We start from the raw sequence: 16,969 nt of genomic DNA on the forward strand, positions 1-16,969 counted from the left end.
TGGACACAGCGACAACTCTCGTAGGAACAACGTATCACTCCGCAGAAATGACGCACAAGCTATGAGATCCCCAACGGTGGAACCATGCCCTGATCCTCCTTCAGCACCCCACCAATGCGATACGACACCTTGAACCGGATTTTGATCGAGTTGCCTTTGCCGGGTGGAACCCCGTCGATGGCCATGTCCTGCCGGATCCCGTTCTGCTGTAGCGGGGGAATGTCTCGGCCAGACTGCGGCCGGAGTTGGAGAGTGTACGCCTGGAAGAGCTGATCAGCAGCAGAATTTGCCAAAGAGGGAAAAAGGAGTTTTTTACCTTTTCAACAGCAACTTGAAAGTGTAGCTCCGTAAGAGGTTGCCCCGTCGCGTTGGAGAACAGTGCCACAATCTGAATTTGACGATCGTTGGTCACCGATCGCCGGGATGCAAAATCGATGGTAAGCGACGAATTCAACACGCGGACTTGATTCGTCGTTGGAAGACTGTTCTCCGGGAGCGACGATGTGAACGACCATTCTTCATCCCCGTCCGACTCTTTGGCCACGGTCGTGGTTGGGGCCGTCGGTTGCGCACCGGCGGAAGCGGAAGGGGCCCCGCCCACATCAAGCAGGGTCGAAGGTGGTGCCTTTGCCTGCGGCGCTGATGACTGCGGCGCAGCGGAAAATGGCGACGACGCCCTCGACCCGCCCGAGACTAGAGAGGCAAACGGGTCCACCGGTGCGGGGGAAGCACGCTGCTGCTGCTGCTGCTGCTGCGCCGGGGCAGGAGTCGCAGACTGCGACACAGGTTGGGACAGCGAACTTAGAACATCAATATTTCCGGAAGTTGCCGTTGTAGGCGGCGCCGGACTAGGAGTTGCTGTAGTTGGAGTGTCTAACTACTTTGTGAGCGATGGGCTTCCCTTGGAGGACGATTTGAACATACCGAACCCAAGATTGACAGGACCCGGAGCCGGCCGGTCCTGGAAGGACAAACCGAGGAGATCCTCTTCGAGAGAAGTTTTACCTGGCGCTGCAGTACTCCCCTCAGTCGCGCCGCCATTGGAGCTGGGCTCCGGATCGAAATCGATCAGGGAAAATTCATTATTGGCGTTCTTCGACACACCGGTTGTTGTGCCCAGCGTGCCCTTGGGGATGTTGGCAGCGCCCTCAAAGTCGCCCTTCTTAACCAGTTTGTATCGGTCGATCGTTCTCTTGATGCTGTCGTTGATCACTTTGAGCTTCTCGACCGCCTCGGTGTCCTCGGATTCCTCGTCAATCATCTTTTGAATCTTGGGATAGGCGCTTTGTAGGGCATTGGCGAGTTCCTACATTCGAGTTAGCTTTGATAAACATATTGTGAGAGGGGAGTTCGAACCTCGAATACATCACCATCTGCAATCTTGTCGCCCGGCTTCAGACTCTGCAGCATCTCTTCTAGAAGTTTGGCCTTTTGCTGAACATAGGAAACCTCCTCAGCGGCCTTGGCTCGGTAGTCTGTTTTATTCTTAGTGTCATATCCCGCCATCACCTTCATCAGTCGGTTCGCTTCCTGTAAATCTCGAGGAGTGCCTCGCCGGATCAACTCCTGCAGCTTTGCTGACTGCGCCTCTCTTTCTTCTTGCTCCAGCTCTTCCGCCGAGCGAAGAGTCTACATTCTCGTTAGCGAGTCCAACTCTGACGCCCAACAGGGAGCTCCCGTACGTACTTCACTGGGGTTCAACACAGCAGCATCCTCCCGTCGAATCTCTGGAAACCTGTATCCCTTATACAGAAGCAAACGATGCATGTCCCGGATAAATCCGAGGTCTTCCTTGTACCGCGAATGCTCGCATATCGTCTGGCGCCATTCCTCGATCGACTCTAGAATCCGCTGCTGCACGCGCGAGAGGCGCGCGGGCGGCCGCTCGGGGAACCGGCGGACCAGCTCATTGAGGAACTCTTTGGTGCTGATCTGTAAATGAAACGGATATCCGCAGTTTTTGACGCAAATGTCCAGCAACTGACTCCGTCAGCGGGTTGTCCACATCCGACCATCTCGCGCGCGGGGGACGATGGGATAGGCGATGCAACGTACTGCGAGCGCGAGCAGAGACACATTTTGATTCCGCGAATTGATCAACCGCACAATGGTAAGCGCCGCTTCTCGCGGTCTTGTTGTTTCGCAACCCCGTTAGCTTCCCGGTCCGCGGATATCACCACCAGAGGACCCAAACTCACGCATTGCCTTTCTTCGAATTAATCAGATCGGTAACATCGAGATTCAATGCTAGATTCGGCTCGTAGAGCGAGGGATTACAAGCATCATCTGGCAGATTTGCTCTGTTAGTAGCCCCTCTGATAGCGTAGCAACGCCATTCGGCACGTACGGATTGCCCGCTGTAGCGGTGATAATGATGGATCAGCAAAGGAACCGAAACGGTCCCTCGCCGCCATTCGAGCTGACACGGCCTCCAGTTTGACGAAAAGAAAGGAAACTAAAAATCAAAGGAAAAATGCGCAAGAAAATAACACGTCAGAGCAACCAGGCCCAAACAGAAAGGGAGAAGCGGCGTTTCGATGGAGAACGGGATTGCGGGCCTGGAGTTATTGAACGGCGGCCGCCTTAAGATCGGTTCCGCCTTTGGAACCCCTCAAAATAAACCCAACTTTTTTTCCTATCTCGATCAAACAAATCTCATTGTCGAACGACGACGACAACAACAACAACAACAACAACAACAACAACAATATGGTCAGACATAAAAAAGACAACTTTCCTCGCGGCGGCAAGAAATCCTCAGGCCCACGAAATCGACCACCACCGCAACCGCGCCGTTACCAAATAAACCATGATGATAATAACAGCGATTCAGAGGGTTCAGGTACGAACGCGCGCCCGCCGTTCAAGGCTGCCTGCTGGGATCTTGGCCACTGCGATCCGAAGCGATGTTCTGGAAAGCGTTTGATGCAGTTTGGCATGATGCGCGAGCTGGCGATTGGGCAGCGGTTTCCAGGGGTGGTGATTTCGTGCGTCTAGATTCTTTGCAAGAATGCGGATGGATTTTTGGCTAATATGAAATGTATTCTAGGCCGAATGCGAAGCGCATCCTGTCGCCGGCTGATCGCGAACTCCTCGAGCAACATGGCGCCGCCGTCGTTGAGTGTTCGTGGGTCCGGGTCAACGAAGTGCCCTGGTCGCGTATCGGTGGTCGCTGCGAGAGATTATGTGCGTGCCTTTGACTACGTTGCAAAGAAACTTCTAACCCGTGATCGATAGTACCGTATCTCATCGCCGCAAATTCTGTGAATTACGGCCGCCCTTGGCGCCTCAACTGCGTCGAGGCCCTCGCGGCATGCTTTTACATCTGCGGCCACGAGGATTGGGCACAGGAAGTCCTCAAGCACTTCTCCTACGGGGAGGCCTTTCTCGAAATCAACGCACAACTCCTCAAACGCTACGCGGCGTGCGCAAATGAAGAGGAAGTGAAAAAGGCGGAGGAGCACTGGCTCGCGAAGATCGAGCGCGAGTATAACCAGGATCGAGCGGATCGGGATTCGGACGATATGTGGAAGGGAGGAAATACGAACCGATTAGCGCGGCCAGACTCGGATGATGAACAGGACGAGAACGACAAAGAAGGAGAAGAGAAAGACGAAGAGGAAGAAGAGAAGGATAAAGACCCCTTCGACATCACCGACGATGAAGAGGATGACGAGGAAGAAATGGCGGAAATCCGTCGCAAGATCCTCAACTCCAAGTCATTCCAGCAAGAATCCGCCTCCTCACAAAAAGATAAGCCGCAACTAGAGCGTATACCGCGACCGTCACAACCTCCGCCTAAGAAATTCCCCGAGGACTCTGACTCGGACGCCGCCGGGTCAGGCAGTGGCGATGATGATGACGGCGACGACGAGGATGCCGCCTTTGACAAACTCATGGACGCAGCTCCCGTCACGGATCGAACAGGAATTTTGGCCAGACAGCGAAAGTCGGCGACGGATTCGCTCGCGGCGTCGTTGTCGCGGACGGTTATATCGGCGAAGAAGTAAATACAGCGCTGATCATTTGGGTTGGTAAAATTATGGCACTGTCGAGTGTTACATACCCAGTTGCAAGAGAGGAAGAGCCTCGCCGCTTTCCACTACCTACCTATGGGTCCCAAGACACATACTTGGAGGTAGGTACCTCCCGAGCGTGGGGACTAGAACACTACAGCGCTGTCACAGCGGCGAAAAAAACATAATCTCTGAAACAAAAACAAGTGGATTTTTTTTTGTCAATCTCATGATACATGCGGAACAACGATCATGAACCCATAATGATCCAATACGGGCGATGGACATACATGACTTCATGAATAGAGAGGAATGAACCGTAACGACAGAATGATCAAGATAGACAAATACCAGGTATCAAATAACAATGAACAATACCATTCCCTGCACAACTACCAAGCCAGACCGGTTCCTGTTCGTAGCGTTAAGGATTTTTTTTTAAAGAAGACAATGCAAACCCTACAGATAAAGATAATAGCCAAGACCGTATTCGAATCCGTATAGAAACAACATGTTGTATCGTGCCTTGCAATCCGTTCTGGAGGGTATCTACATGACATACAGCAAGTTGACATCTAAATTACCCAAACGGGACCGGTTAGCTGCGGTTGGATTCTTAGCTATACGGGACGGGGAAAGCCGTACCGATTGGATGGCTGCAGCTCAACTGTGGTTTCTGGCGGTACTTGCCCGCGAGCTCGTCGCGGATGCTGTTGAGCAGCTGCAAGTAACTCTGGCGTGGGTTCTTTTTGAGCGCAGTGATGAATGCCCAGGACATGGCACCCGTAGCCTCGCCGTCGATCTGCGCGTCCGCACTCGTCTGTTCGTCCTTGCTGCCGGACCACATGACCACGTCGGCCGGGCTGGTCTTGGTCTGCTTGGCCTTTTGGTACGCGGCCTCGCCTTTGGTCGCTTTCTTGAGGAAGCCCACCGCCGTCGAGACCATGCTGCCCATGTCCCCGCGCGCGTACGCTGAGACCACTCCCAGAAGTCCTTGCCCGGCTTCCTTGGCCAGGTTGGGCTCCTTGAGAACGCCCTGCGTCGAGTAGATATACGGCAGGTCGAGCGCAGAACCAGAGTGGCATGAATCAAAGATGGCCGTCAGGCGCACGCCCGGCTTGAGCGACTGCACTAATATCCGATGCATCTCGTCGTCTACAATGTGCCCGGCTGAGCGGAAGTCAACCGGGTAAATGACTTCATCGTAACCGTCCTCCTCGTCGCCGTCGGTATCCGGAGTCTGGCCACCATGCCCTGTACCTACTGTAAGACCGATCATTGCCACAAAGCGAGGCGCCAACTCTTACCGGAGTAGTGGAAGAACAGCGAATCATTCGGCTCTGCATCCTTGACCAGCCAATGCATCGCACGCAGAATGTTGGCCTTAGTCGGCTGGCTCATTGGATTTTGCTGATCATCGGTAAGTATCACCATATCCTCTCGACGGTATCCAAAGGCTTGGATCAGATATTCGGACATATTCTTCACATCATTGATACAGCCGCGCAGTTGCCCCTTTTGTCCAAAGTAGTTGATTCCAATCAGCAACGCTTTGCGTTTGCCGGTACATTTCGAATACTGAAAGCTGTACCCTTGGGGTGCCCCGTGGCCGAAGGATACTGCGCCGCTTGGCGGGGGCGGGGGGCCAGTGCTATACGATTGCGGGGAAGCTGTATGCTGTCAGAACGGTCTTATCATCGCGAACTAGACTTTCTGTACCTGATCCGTAACTTTGTGACTGGTGGTGGGGTTGATGAGCGGGTGACGGACCCGGTGGAGGAGCATAACCCGGACCTGGCGGCGGTTGCTAAACAGGACGCGCGTCAGCAAAGGAACCATTACAACAAGAGACGAAACATGCATTATATCCACTGTTGTAGGGCGGCGACTGCGTCTGTTGTTGATTATAGCCGTAACTGGGCTGATTATATGGCGGTTGGCGTTGATACTGCTGGCCAGGATATCCTCCATAGTGTTGCTGCTGCTGATGATGTTGCGGAGGCTGATGGTACTGTTGCGGCGGGGGATGATGGGGCGGGGGAGGATGATGATGCTGTTGGTGATGCGGCGGCCTGGAAAAACAAACACAGAAGAAAAAAAAAGATCATCAGTTTCAGCCGTGTCGCCAATGCATTCGGATCAGGGATTCACTCACGGGTATCCCTGGTTCGGTGGAGGATGACCATACTGGTTCGGCGGCGGGTACTGGCCCTGTGGCGGATAACCGCCGCCATACTGGCCGGGGCCAGAGTATGGAGGATAATACGACATTACGCAAAGGGGATCTTCCTGCGCGCAATGGGAATTCGAAGGGAAAGGAGATGAGTCGGAGGAAAATAGAAAAACCGCGGAGGAGGAAGACGACGAGGGAAAAAGATTGGGAATAACATGCGGCTCGTATCTGATCATCCAGTCAAATGGACGCGTAGGCGACGGGATTGGACGGAACTAGCGGTTTGGCCGCAGGCACCAGCCACTCTCAGCCACACAACTGAGCCACGATCCGGGGTTGGAGTTGGCGCCTGATTGGTGCCTGATAGAGTTTGGGAAGATGGACGGGAAAAAGCTGTTCGCAAATCGCAGGGTTGGTCTTGATCCTTGATCGTGATTCGTGGACGGGAGACCGAGATCCAGGAACCAGCTCGTATTGTGCAGCTCGGCAGGGAATCTCAGGAGACTCAGGGAAAGCGTAAATTTAGAGGAATCTTTGTTGTTTCTACCAGTTCATTCTCAGGAGTCAAAGGCATATTTTATCTCTCCGTCTGTGGAACGGATACCTACGCACAGCAGCTCGTACAGCGTCGTACTCACGGCACCCGATCTGGACAGCAGCAGTTCGGAATGCCATGCACTGCAGCACTAGCTCCTTGGTCATCGATCCAATGGCATTTCAAAGACATCAAAAACCAGGAATCTGGTCAAGGAGACTATGCCCGTGCAGGGGGCTGATCGCCGACCTGAGAGAAAAAAAGAAATGAAATCCCGAAAAGATCCTCTGACGAAAGGACCGTGCATGAACCCTCCCGGAGGGAACTAGCTTCACTAGTCGCACCCACCACAAGGGTACTTCATGCAGAAGTGCATGGACCGCCACCGGAGAAACAGAACAATCTGTCAAGGAACTTGACAGCACATGCAGCCAGCCATGACCTAAATATTGGGGTTCGTTCCGAAGTTCCGCCCGCAATGCCAGTTCATTTTTCGCCACTGGGGCGATGAAGGGACTAGGAGTGACTAGCATACAGATCCTATCATGCTACAGTGGGAAACTCATGAATGGTCTTCTTAATTGATTGGCTTTTGCTCTAGCTGCAGAATGGCACCCACTATTGACATGGCTTTACAGATCGCAATTCACACGAGGACATCAGGGCCATATCGTACCCAAATATTTGTCGTAATTAAGAATTTCACCTTCTCGGCATGCCCCGGCCGCGTCCGCGGAGAGCTCGCTGGGCAGCGCCCGGCGGGAGCCCCTTTTGAGGAGGCTGTGGCTGTTGAGACTCTTCGTTCTCTGTGGCAATTCACGTCAGTAACTTGTCCGAAAGAAATATGGATGGGACTAGAGCCAACGTACTGATCGTCTCATCCACGCTCAGGATCAAGCACGCAGCTTCCACTGCGGCCTGGATGGCATTGACCTTAACCAGGCTAGGCTCCCAGACGAATGCTTTCATGTTATCCCGGATACCCTCGTTATCGAAATCAACACCTGCCCAGATATTGCCTTTGACGTGCTCCGTCCGCAGACGGTTGAGAATATCCGTCGCGTCGAAGCCCGCGTTGTCGCAGAGCTGGCGCGGGATAACCTCCAAAGCCTTGGCGAAGGCTTTGACGACGGCTTGTTCCTTGTGCGGCACGTTGCGATCAGCGAAGCCGTGGAGATAGCTGGACAGCTCCATCTCGCAAGCACCACCGCCGGCCACGATGGTCGGGTTGCGAATGGCGCGCTTGACGATCATGATCGCGTCGTGCAAGCTTCGCTCCACCTCAGCGATGAACTGCTCCGCGCCGCCACGCAGAACGAGTGTGCAGGTCTTTGCGCCCGGGCAGTCCGAGAAGATGTTGAACCGCTCGCCACCAATCTGACGCTCCTCGAACCAGCCGCACGTGCCCAGGTGTCGCTCTTGGATGTCAGAGCACGTCGACTGAGTCGACGCCCCAGTCGCTTGGCAGACACGCTCCAGATCTTCTGACGACACACGGCCAGCACAGAAGATGTCGCGGTCGGCAAAATATCTACATTCTTGTCAGCCACCTGCACTTGCCATAGCTCTCGTAAACAACGTACTGTGTAGCCAAATCACCGATCGGCAGCTTGCTCAGAACAACCTTGGCGCCGGTCTTGTAGATGGCCTCCAACTTATTGTAGATGATTTGCCATTCGGCATCAACGATGGCCTGATATTCCGACACCTGGTCGACGCGGACCTCGGCGTTGTCCTTTTCAGCCTTCAGCTCCAGTTCGACGTTCAGACAGACAATCTTGGGATTCTTGAAGGACTTTGGCTGCTGCTCGAAACCAGCATACGAGAACGTCTTCTTGAAAGCGACACCCTTGACGAAGAGGGACTCTTGGAGAGCACCACCATTGACCTTCTTAATTCCAATGAGCTTTTCGTTCAGATCGTCCTGGTCGAGCGACAAAACAGCATCGACCACCACTATCGTTGAATCACATTAGCCATCCGCTCGCTGGGATCTGCCCTCAATTACCCACTCTTAGTGAAGAAATCCGCATTCCGCTTGATCAGTTTGCTGGTCATCGCCGTGCCCGCCAATCGTCTTAAAGTCTCAATCCTCTTCTCTTCCGTTGTGTCCGAGATATCCACCGCAATCTCCTTGATCTTGTTGACGGCCATAGCGCTTGCTCTCCGCAGACCCTTGATGATGGTCTGCACGCTCACACCCTGCTCGACCGCATCCTTAACTTCCTTGAGGATCTCCCCGGCCAGAACCACGACAGACGTTGTCCCATCTCCAACCTCGGCGTCTTGCGAGCGAGCGATATCAACGAGGATACGGGCGGCAGGATGCACAATATCGAGGAGCTACATTTAGAAAGAAACGCACGCGTCAGCCCGTCGTACACTCAAAGTCACCCTCTTGATTTCCAACCTTCATCACCGTCGCACCATCGTTGGTGACCGTTTGCTTGCCGTTGCTGTCGACAAGGAGCAGATCGCCGCCATAGGGACCTAGTGTGCCTTTGATGGTCGATTGCACCGCAACGCACGCGTTGATGTTCGAGATAACTTGACCCTTGCCCTGAGAGGTATCCGTCCCTGGATTCACAAATCATATTAGCTGCGACCTCGAAAGTGAAACTGTTGTCGATCTGGAGCTCTGTACGGACCCTCCTTCAGCACGATGATCGTGGGTGCTTGGCCGGAGAAGGCGGCCATGGTTGCGGGGTCGAAGATTCGGCGAAGACGACAAAAACAGGGAAGTTAGGGAAATAGAGAAGCCCCAAAGACAAGGAATTGCCCGAAACTCAAGTATGATGTGAGCAGATGAGTTGTGCTTGGTATTCCGCGGGGCCTTAGGACCAAAATTTCCTGGAGCTCCGCGCTGGCGGTCGGTCCAAAGAGGACACCCCCTTTCAGCCAATCAGCGTTCACGACGGAAGAACTTCGATAGACTCTTCCAGAGTTCTTCTCAGAGTTACATCGAGTTGGGGAACAATCGAATGTAAGTTATGGCATTTCGATGTGTGCTAATTCCGGCAATTATAATACAGTATACGAATTTCCTTGGAAGAAACAAAGCTGCTCCATGATACGCCCGTATCAATGCAATCAATGCAATAACAAGATGACAATAAGAACTTGGACGACTCCCTGAAATCATTGCGATCAAGGAAACTCCAGCTTAAACTCGTCGTCCGACCGGTGGACATAGCGAGACATAATTTCCTGATCATGATGTGACTGGTTCAGGTGAGAATTCACTAATCCTAGAGCTTCCCGTCGTAGCGCATCCGGATCGGATTCGTCATGTACCATCGTTTGATAGCCGTCCGGTGCACCGTGATGACGGAGCTCCTCTTCGAAGGGATTATGCGTCACGGTCGAGGCATGATGGTCATACGGGTCGCCCATGCTCGGGTCGTTTTGATAACGAGATAAATGCTGATTGATGTCAATGATCTGAGGATCGAGTGGCATATGGGTGTAATCAGTCAAGACGTCTTCTTGCACATGGCTGGCCTCAGGCTTGCTGAACGGCGGTGCCTCGGGCTGATGTGGAGGTGCCTGGGGTTGGTGGAGAGAGGGTGCTTCTGCCATCAGTTGATCCACGGAGTCGACCCCGCTGGATGTTGGTACGCTAGTTGTCGGCATGCTAGTCGTCGTAGCGCTGGTTGTTGGCGAGCTTGTTGTTGGCGTGACGCTTGCGTCACTGCTCGCGTTTGGAGTTGAGGATTCCGTGGACCTGGTGCCGTTGACCAGGGGTGGTTTTGCCGTCTCTCTACACTGAGGGCAGTCACGGATGACGCGGCTCACGGTCTCCTTAATTCGGACCCAGTGATACTTGACCGCGATTGTGGCAGTAGTTTTGTTGATGCCACCATGCTGCTGCGCGTGGATTTTTCGTGCAATCTCGTACTGTTGTTTCGGATCGGACACCACTTCCTTGTCCTTCAGCATCAGCTTCTCGGGCTCTCCGTTCTCGCCACCGACGAGTTTATAGTGGGTTGCCGCGCTTCGAAGCCGGCTCTTCTCGGCGCGATCCGCGCCATGAGGATACTTGGAGTATTTGAGATAGTACCGGATCTTATCGAACCGTTCTTGGGTCACAGATTCCTCGCCCTCAAGGCTGAGATCCCGTCCATATATGATCCCATCAACCAATTGATCCGGATAAGAGCGTAACCTGCCCGCTTGCGGCACTCTTCCAATGCGCTTGAAACCGAGGGCGTCCCATAGCCGGCAAGATGCTACGTTGGTCTCATAGACCAGGTTAAACACGGTATATGTGTATCCCTGCAGTTGGTGTGTGAGGATCAAGAAGAGCCTCGGGACAATGAGATCATATGCTACTGACCAACTTGGCGGCCCATTCGAGGTAACACTCCCCCATCATCCGCCCAACGCCCCGGTTCCGGGACGCATCCGTTACCAGAAACATGCCATTGCAGATATGGCTGCTACGGCCGGGATAGTTGGGTCTGATATTAAAACTGCCCAAGCAGGTCTTGGACCAATCGGCGCGATTCCGTTCCAGAGCCCGGATCTCCTCTACGCTCTTGATGTCCCCAAGAAGCATGACCGCGCCGAAATTGGAGAACCAGAAGGGGCCAAACTTCTCCACGGGGAGGGGATCACTCAGGGTGTACGTGTCTCCCTTCTCGATCTCCTTATTCAGTTGGTCGCACAGGTAGCCGACAAGCGTCGGCGGGACTTCTCCCACCGAGTTTATCGGCACCAATGTCGCGACCGTCACGCGGTCTCGAAGAATGACCTGGCGCGGAGTGATTTCGGCCGGACATTCTTTGCGACTGGAACAGACCGCAATCGCATCAGGATCTCCAATGACGGCTGGCATCGTGTCCTGCCCTCGCCGGGGAGCAGGTCACGGGACTGCTGTTTACATAGAGATCAGTATACATGTTCAACATTCTATCAATTGTGTGTATGGGCTACATGATCGTTGTAGCAGGCAGCAACACGGTGTACATGGCATGTGGTGATGTTGCTTGGCATGGGCTTGGTAGGGACGGGACGTTACCAACAGGGTGGGTGCACTCAAACGGCCCAGCAAACGTCAAGAGTGCCGGGCCTTTCTTTAGTGGACGAGTCGAAGCACTTCAAGGACCGCTCAGAGTATTCTGGAGTCCGGAATGAAGTCAACGCAGCGGAGAAGTTGCTGTCCCGGTCACGTGGAGAGCCCGGGATATTGTTACTCCGTGCCCGTATCCATCTGCCGCAACCCTGAAGCCCTAATCGGCCGAGTTCCGGCACAGCAAGACGAGAGAAGATGTATGAGAGTCCATCGCCGTACAATGCGATTCATGCAAAGGAATCAAGTGCCATACTCCATTGTACACGTGGATGCCAGGTATTGCTACCCTATTCTCGCATACCTACCTGAGAACCTGAATCAGGAGCCGTGCACAAACAGTTGAAACGTTCGAATGCAACACAAAAATGTTAGCACTGCTTTGATTTGGTTCCAGAGATCACCGGGAATTATCATTCGAAGCAATTTCATATTCAGGCATTAGTATTCTGCGGTATCCCTAGCGATAACGAAATCCAAAGCCAACGTCACACTATGACTCAACCTTCGTTTGAAGCCAATCTCCTGTCGTATCCAGCAAACCCCAATTGGCAATGTCGAACCAAGCCCATCGTACAGTTCATGAGGATCAGATCGTTTTGTTCAGGTTTAGTACAAGCTCAATCATGTCCGAAGGTAAAACATCTCGCTCAGGCGTCGCACGGGAAAGTTTTGCTCGTCATTCTTTCGGTGCCTCCTTCCTCGCAAGCATTAATGGCATTTTTCCAAATCGATTTGAAGTCGCATGCCGGCATTTGAACCAGCCCCGGTGAGGTGACACCTCCTGTATATGCCAGAGCTAAGCCGGATCCATCCTTTTTCATATAGGGCGTATCTTTGTTTGGCTGCCATAACTGGCCACCTTCTTGGACGGCATTGAGAGAGCTCTCGAGCATGTCGGCCGCACGAACACCCAGATACCCATCCTCAGTCGAAAGCTTTTCGAGTCGCGGCACGGATTCGAGCGTATCGATGAACCAGGTGTCTTTGTAGGACGACGGGATACTCCGATTAGCACCAGGTTTTGTACCGTACTTCATGTGCATGACCCCGACGACCCATTGCTCGTCCCCGCGAGAGATTTCATGGAATGTCTCTCCACTGGTGTACCAGGAGATGCTACTGTCGAATGGATCGCCGCATTTTTTGCACCATCAATCGTCTTTTACAATGCTCGTAGACTTTCAGAATCTCCACTGAGAAGGGCCATGGTGTGATTGAACTGCATCTCCAAGAAATGGTCGTATATGGAGCCCAATAAATTGAATACCAGGGCTCGAGTTGTGTCTCCTGATGTTTTTCTATGGATAGGTTAGTAACAGTCCTACCAAGTCCGCGTAGAATGATCCCCAGGAATGAACTCGGCCGGCAGCACTTACTGTGGAAGGTGAATCAATCCATATGACATAACCATTCCGACAGTCTGCATCATACCGTCCTTGACAAAAGGATAACTTTCTTCCCAATTTTTCTTTTTCGCATTATTTTTGATCGCATTCAAAACAACTTTATTGACTGTTATCAGAATTATAGAGACGTTAGCAATGTGGACATGAAACCAAAGGTTATATTGTTCTGTGGGTGACATGGCCGTCACTTATCATGCTCCATAAACGCACTTGCTCCCACAAAAAAAAAAAAAAAAAAAAAAAAAAAAAATAAAATAATTGGGATGATGACATCTCCCAGAGCATCGAACACTTCGACTTCGGGGGTAAAGATCTCAGTGAAAGTTCTTATATCGTCCTGGATTCTATCATGGGCAACTTTGACAGTTTCATTTCCGCGATGAAGCATCTAGATGGGATACCAGTTTGTTTGCGGATACGACGCTATCGGAGAATGGCAGCTCACTCTGTGGATATTTCCAAAGGAATTTAAGATCAAGTACCTTCAATTCCGTCTTCGTCATCCTGTGTGCATATGGAGATGGTGTTATCAGACGGTCGATTTCTGAGGCGTCTTACCCACAAGCAAACTCAGTTTCATGACACTGAACAGTTGGCACATTGCACGCGTCGTTATCAATTGGTGACATCGCCAGTTTTCTGGGCCATGCATCTTGTCCGAAATATATCTAAAAAGGTCAACCAGCAAACCATGTTGAAAAGCCATACCAGGGTTCCATACTCGACATAAGAGTAATCAGTCCTACTCTGATTCATATACCAATCGTAATCCAAAACTCCGTGCAGGTAGTAGCAACCCAGGCCATCCCATATATATCTCACATCATCATCAATCGTATTGAGGAGAGGATCATCACAAGGCTTCAGGATTTTTTCGCGAATGGTGCCATTGATCATGGGTTACAGTGAATGAAGTAGATGAGGACTATTCTGATTTGGAGGTGGCCCCTGTGCGCTGACCAGCGCCAGGCCGGTGATAGACAAGAACAATACTGTCCACATATTGCCAGGTCGGACGGTTGAATAATTGTCTAGGGCAGGTGGCTGCTTTAATAGAGCTCATGGACATGCTACATCACCCGGAGAGGCGAGCTGGTTGATCTGATTGACGGAAATAACAGACTATAACGGTACCACCAATCCTAACAATTGCGCCGGGATCTATAAGGTTGTCTTTGTGCGCTGTTTCCACCTCACTTAGAAGTCGACGCCCCAGAAGCTGTCATTGACTTCGAAGACTTCTTCACATCGTCCAGATAAGGAATGCTACCCTTGTTAGTGCCCACACATGCCACCATTCAGAGCATATCCTTGTCTGGACGTTTAGTCCGGGTCCAGATTGCAGATTAAACCGTTCATGACCAATTTGGCCCTAGAATGAATTCGTCCCATCGCCGAATCTCCGGAGGGCAAGAGTCCCAGAGGGCCAGAATAAGACGCATGGATAAGCTTACCTAACTTTAACCTTGACAAGCAATTAGCTGTTTTCTCCTGTGAGCACGTCCTTCGGGCCCTAAGTTGCTTAGCTTCTAATGTTCGGATTGCCGATGTATTAGTAGCCTGAGTCTCGAAATCCTTCGAACTGGATGACTTGTCGAATCAACGCACAGAGTCGCCCTACAAAATCATCTCCCAAATATCGATTCGTCTCCATTGACGATAGCTGACGATACATGAGATTCACAAAGAGTTCAGAAAAGGAACGAAGTCATCAATGACATCAAGCTGTCAAACAGCGGCAACTGTCCCGCATGGTACGCGCCCAAGAGACCCAGACAAGTGACGTCATTGGTCAATGCTAGTTGATATTTGCATTGTTTGCAGTTAGATGTTTGTAACGTTTGCTCCCTTGTTTCATTCTGATTTGGCCTTGCCCTATCCAGGGGAAGTGCAACGAACCACGCCCTACGAATACAGTACGTAATCGTCGTCAAAGCACTGTTGCCTGATCTACAGGCTTTAATATCAATGAATAAAAGCTGATCATTCTGAACCTCTTACTGGGCCCACACCCAATCGGTGAGTATCGTCCAAAGGCATCGTTGATCAAGCAATCATGCCTTCTCGTCCGCAATATCTGCCCAACACCTTGAAGCCAATTGCCATTACCAAGGACAATCTACAGCATTGTCTCCAAGAGCTGCAGTCAGCTATCAAACAAGGCGTGAGCATTCTCCAGAAGAATGTTGGAGCAGATGAGGCAAGTTCTGGGAGCATTTACTCTGGCAATGCCGGGATTGCCTTGGCACTGCTTCGATTAGAGCGGCAAAAACAGGCAATTAGTGGAACAAAAGATGGTCTTGCAGGAATTGATTTTGCCGGGCTTGCCTTGCAATTGATGCCCGTGGCAGAATCAAAAGTCCAGTTTGTACCTGGGCGCATGTCGCCTGTTGGCTCTGCTCTTGGGCCGCCATTCTTGCGGATTTTGGCCGCATGCGAGGACCACAATCTGGGACTTGGAAAGGGGCTTAAAATCTCCAATGAAGACGCGTCTGTGATAAACGAGGCCGTACAAGGCTCTCTCAAACATGGGCCAGTGATCACCGCAAGATCCCATCCAATGGGCGCAGATGAAGTTCTTTATGGACGAGCCGGGCTTTTGTGGGCTCTTCTCACCCTACAAAGATATGCATCTCAGGGGAAGGCAAAAGAAATGGTTGACTCTGCGCTCAGAACTGCATTTGCAAGCATTCCAAAACTTGTCAAAACTATCGTTGAGGCAGGCGTACAGGGCTCCAAGGATTATGCGAAGAAGCATGGTTCTAAGGACGCATTTCCCTTGATGTGGCCCTGGATCGAAGATCGCTACGGACTCGGAGCAGTCCATGGCACTGCAGGCATCTTGAACATCTTACTTTCGTGCGACCCGAGCACTCTTCAGGCTGGAAAACAGGACAGCTACCTTGATTTGATTGCACAGTCGATAACTGGTTTATGCCGTGTTTGCATTGCTCATGATGGCCATCTTCCGACATCCCTGCCGCCAAAGGAAAGGTCCGGAAGATCGCCTCTTGTTCAACTTTGCCACGGCGCGCCGGGGCTATTGCTGCTCCTATCTACAGCCATGAAGAACGACACTTTCGTGTCGACGTATTGGCAACCAGAGTGGGATAAGGCTATCCAACTCGGGACGGAGAAAGTGTGGCAGGAAGGCGTCTTGTCGAAAGGTGGAAGTCTCTGCCATGGCTTCACCGGCAATGCATGGCCGTTCCTCGGGCTTCATGATGCGTATGAGTATCATTCGGCTGCCATTGAAGCGGCAAAGAGTCGAGGCGTCCAAACTACGTCTGCCGGTGGGGTGATCCCCACGGCCGATTTCTTCCTTTCGCGAGCGTTGCCTTTCATGTTGCTTACTCGGGAAAGCCCGCCATACAGCGTTTGTGCCAAGGTCAAGACTACATACGACTTTCGCATGCCAGATCGGCCGTTCAGTATGTTCGAAGGGCTGGCAGGTGAGCTGTGTGCTTGGGCCGAAACCTGCGCAGTGATCCGAGCTAGACTACGGAAAATGGAGTTGGAAGAGGCTGGGAAACAGTCCATGCGTGAAGCAAGTCGCGATGAGATTTTCGATCAATTTCTCAGCCAACAACTTGAACTACCTGCGTTCGCCGTGAACGGGCCTACAATCAAGCCGCAGGAGGCATGAGCATTTGATGAACGTGGTTTGTACGTATTAGGCTCAATTTCATTTTGTGTCGAATTGCATCAAGAGAGCGATGCACGCATACTATTAGCATGGTTCGTCAATTTCATAGTGTCTGGGCT

General features: G+C 52.0%; 8 protein-coding genes across 8 annotated transcripts; 3 read left to right on the forward strand and 5 right to left on the reverse strand.

Moving 5' to 3' along the window:
- Positions 1-59: 59 nt before the first annotated feature.
- On the reverse strand, positions 60-2,414 carry VTN49DRAFT_7786 (uncharacterized protein; the record flags this gene model as incomplete). Its single annotated transcript, XM_069416093.1, has 8 exons — positions 60-260; positions 317-873; positions 925-1,306; positions 1,357-1,629; positions 1,687-1,980; positions 2,056-2,131; positions 2,199-2,286; positions 2,348-2,414. 8 exons carry the CDS (start codon positions 2,412-2,414, stop codon positions 60-62), a joined length of 1,938 nt encoding a protein of 645 aa, XP_069272147.1.
- Positions 2,415-2,709: 295 nt separating this feature from the next.
- VTN49DRAFT_7787 (uncharacterized protein) lies at positions 2,710-4,010 on the forward strand (the record flags this gene model as incomplete). Its single annotated transcript, XM_069416094.1, has 3 exons — positions 2,710-2,987; positions 3,050-3,186; positions 3,238-4,010. The coding sequence occupies 3 exons, from the start codon at positions 2,710-2,712 to the stop codon at positions 4,008-4,010; spliced, it is 1,188 nt and encodes a 395-aa protein (XP_069272148.1).
- A 32-nt stretch (positions 4,011-4,042) lies between these two features.
- Positions 4,043-4,520, forward strand: VTN49DRAFT_7788 (uncharacterized protein; the record flags this gene model as incomplete). Its single annotated transcript, XM_069416095.1, has 2 exons — positions 4,043-4,138; positions 4,323-4,520. The coding sequence occupies 2 exons, from the start codon at positions 4,043-4,045 to the stop codon at positions 4,518-4,520; spliced, it is 294 nt and encodes a 97-aa protein (XP_069272149.1).
- Positions 4,521-4,565: 45 nt separating this feature from the next.
- VTN49DRAFT_7789 (uncharacterized protein) lies at positions 4,566-6,287 on the reverse strand (the record flags this gene model as incomplete). The annotated part of the gene is made up of 6 exons (XM_069416096.1): positions 4,566-4,591; positions 4,662-5,270; positions 5,324-5,686; positions 5,736-5,823; positions 5,878-6,088; positions 6,172-6,287. 6 exons carry the CDS (start codon positions 6,285-6,287, stop codon positions 4,566-4,568), a joined length of 1,413 nt encoding a protein of 470 aa, XP_069272150.1.
- A 1,139-nt stretch (positions 6,288-7,426) lies between these two features.
- On the reverse strand, positions 7,427-9,421 carry VTN49DRAFT_7790 (uncharacterized protein; the record flags this gene model as incomplete). Its single annotated transcript, XM_069416098.1, has 6 exons — positions 7,427-7,530; positions 7,594-8,255; positions 8,308-8,680; positions 8,737-9,067; positions 9,135-9,301; positions 9,373-9,421. The coding sequence occupies 6 exons, from the start codon at positions 9,419-9,421 to the stop codon at positions 7,427-7,429; spliced, it is 1,686 nt and encodes a 561-aa protein (XP_069272151.1).
- A 450-nt stretch (positions 9,422-9,871) lies between these two features.
- VTN49DRAFT_7791 (uncharacterized protein) lies at positions 9,872-11,561 on the reverse strand (the record flags this gene model as incomplete). Its single annotated transcript, XM_069416099.1, has 2 exons — positions 9,872-10,999; positions 11,061-11,561. 2 exons carry the CDS (start codon positions 11,559-11,561, stop codon positions 9,872-9,874), a joined length of 1,629 nt encoding a protein of 542 aa, XP_069272152.1.
- An 884-nt stretch (positions 11,562-12,445) lies between these two features.
- VTN49DRAFT_7792 (uncharacterized protein) lies at positions 12,446-12,835 on the reverse strand (the record flags this gene model as incomplete). Its single annotated transcript, XM_069416100.1, has 1 exon — positions 12,446-12,835. One exon carries the CDS (start codon positions 12,833-12,835, stop codon positions 12,446-12,448), a length of 390 nt encoding a protein of 129 aa, XP_069272153.1.
- A 2,425-nt stretch (positions 12,836-15,260) lies between these two features.
- Positions 15,261-16,850, forward strand: VTN49DRAFT_7793 (uncharacterized protein; the record flags this gene model as incomplete). The annotated part of the gene is made up of 1 exon (XM_069416101.1): positions 15,261-16,850. The coding sequence occupies one exon, from the start codon at positions 15,261-15,263 to the stop codon at positions 16,848-16,850; it is 1,590 nt and encodes a 529-aa protein (XP_069272154.1).
- Positions 16,851-16,969: the final 119 nt, after the last annotated feature.

The sequence above is a fragment of the Thermomyces lanuginosus genome (genome assembly GCF_041956635.1).
Source record: "Thermomyces lanuginosus strain ATCC 200065 unplaced genomic scaffold VTN49scaffold_7, whole genome shotgun sequence".
NCBI lineage: Eukaryota > Fungi > Ascomycota > Eurotiomycetes > Eurotiales > Trichocomaceae > Thermomyces > Thermomyces lanuginosus.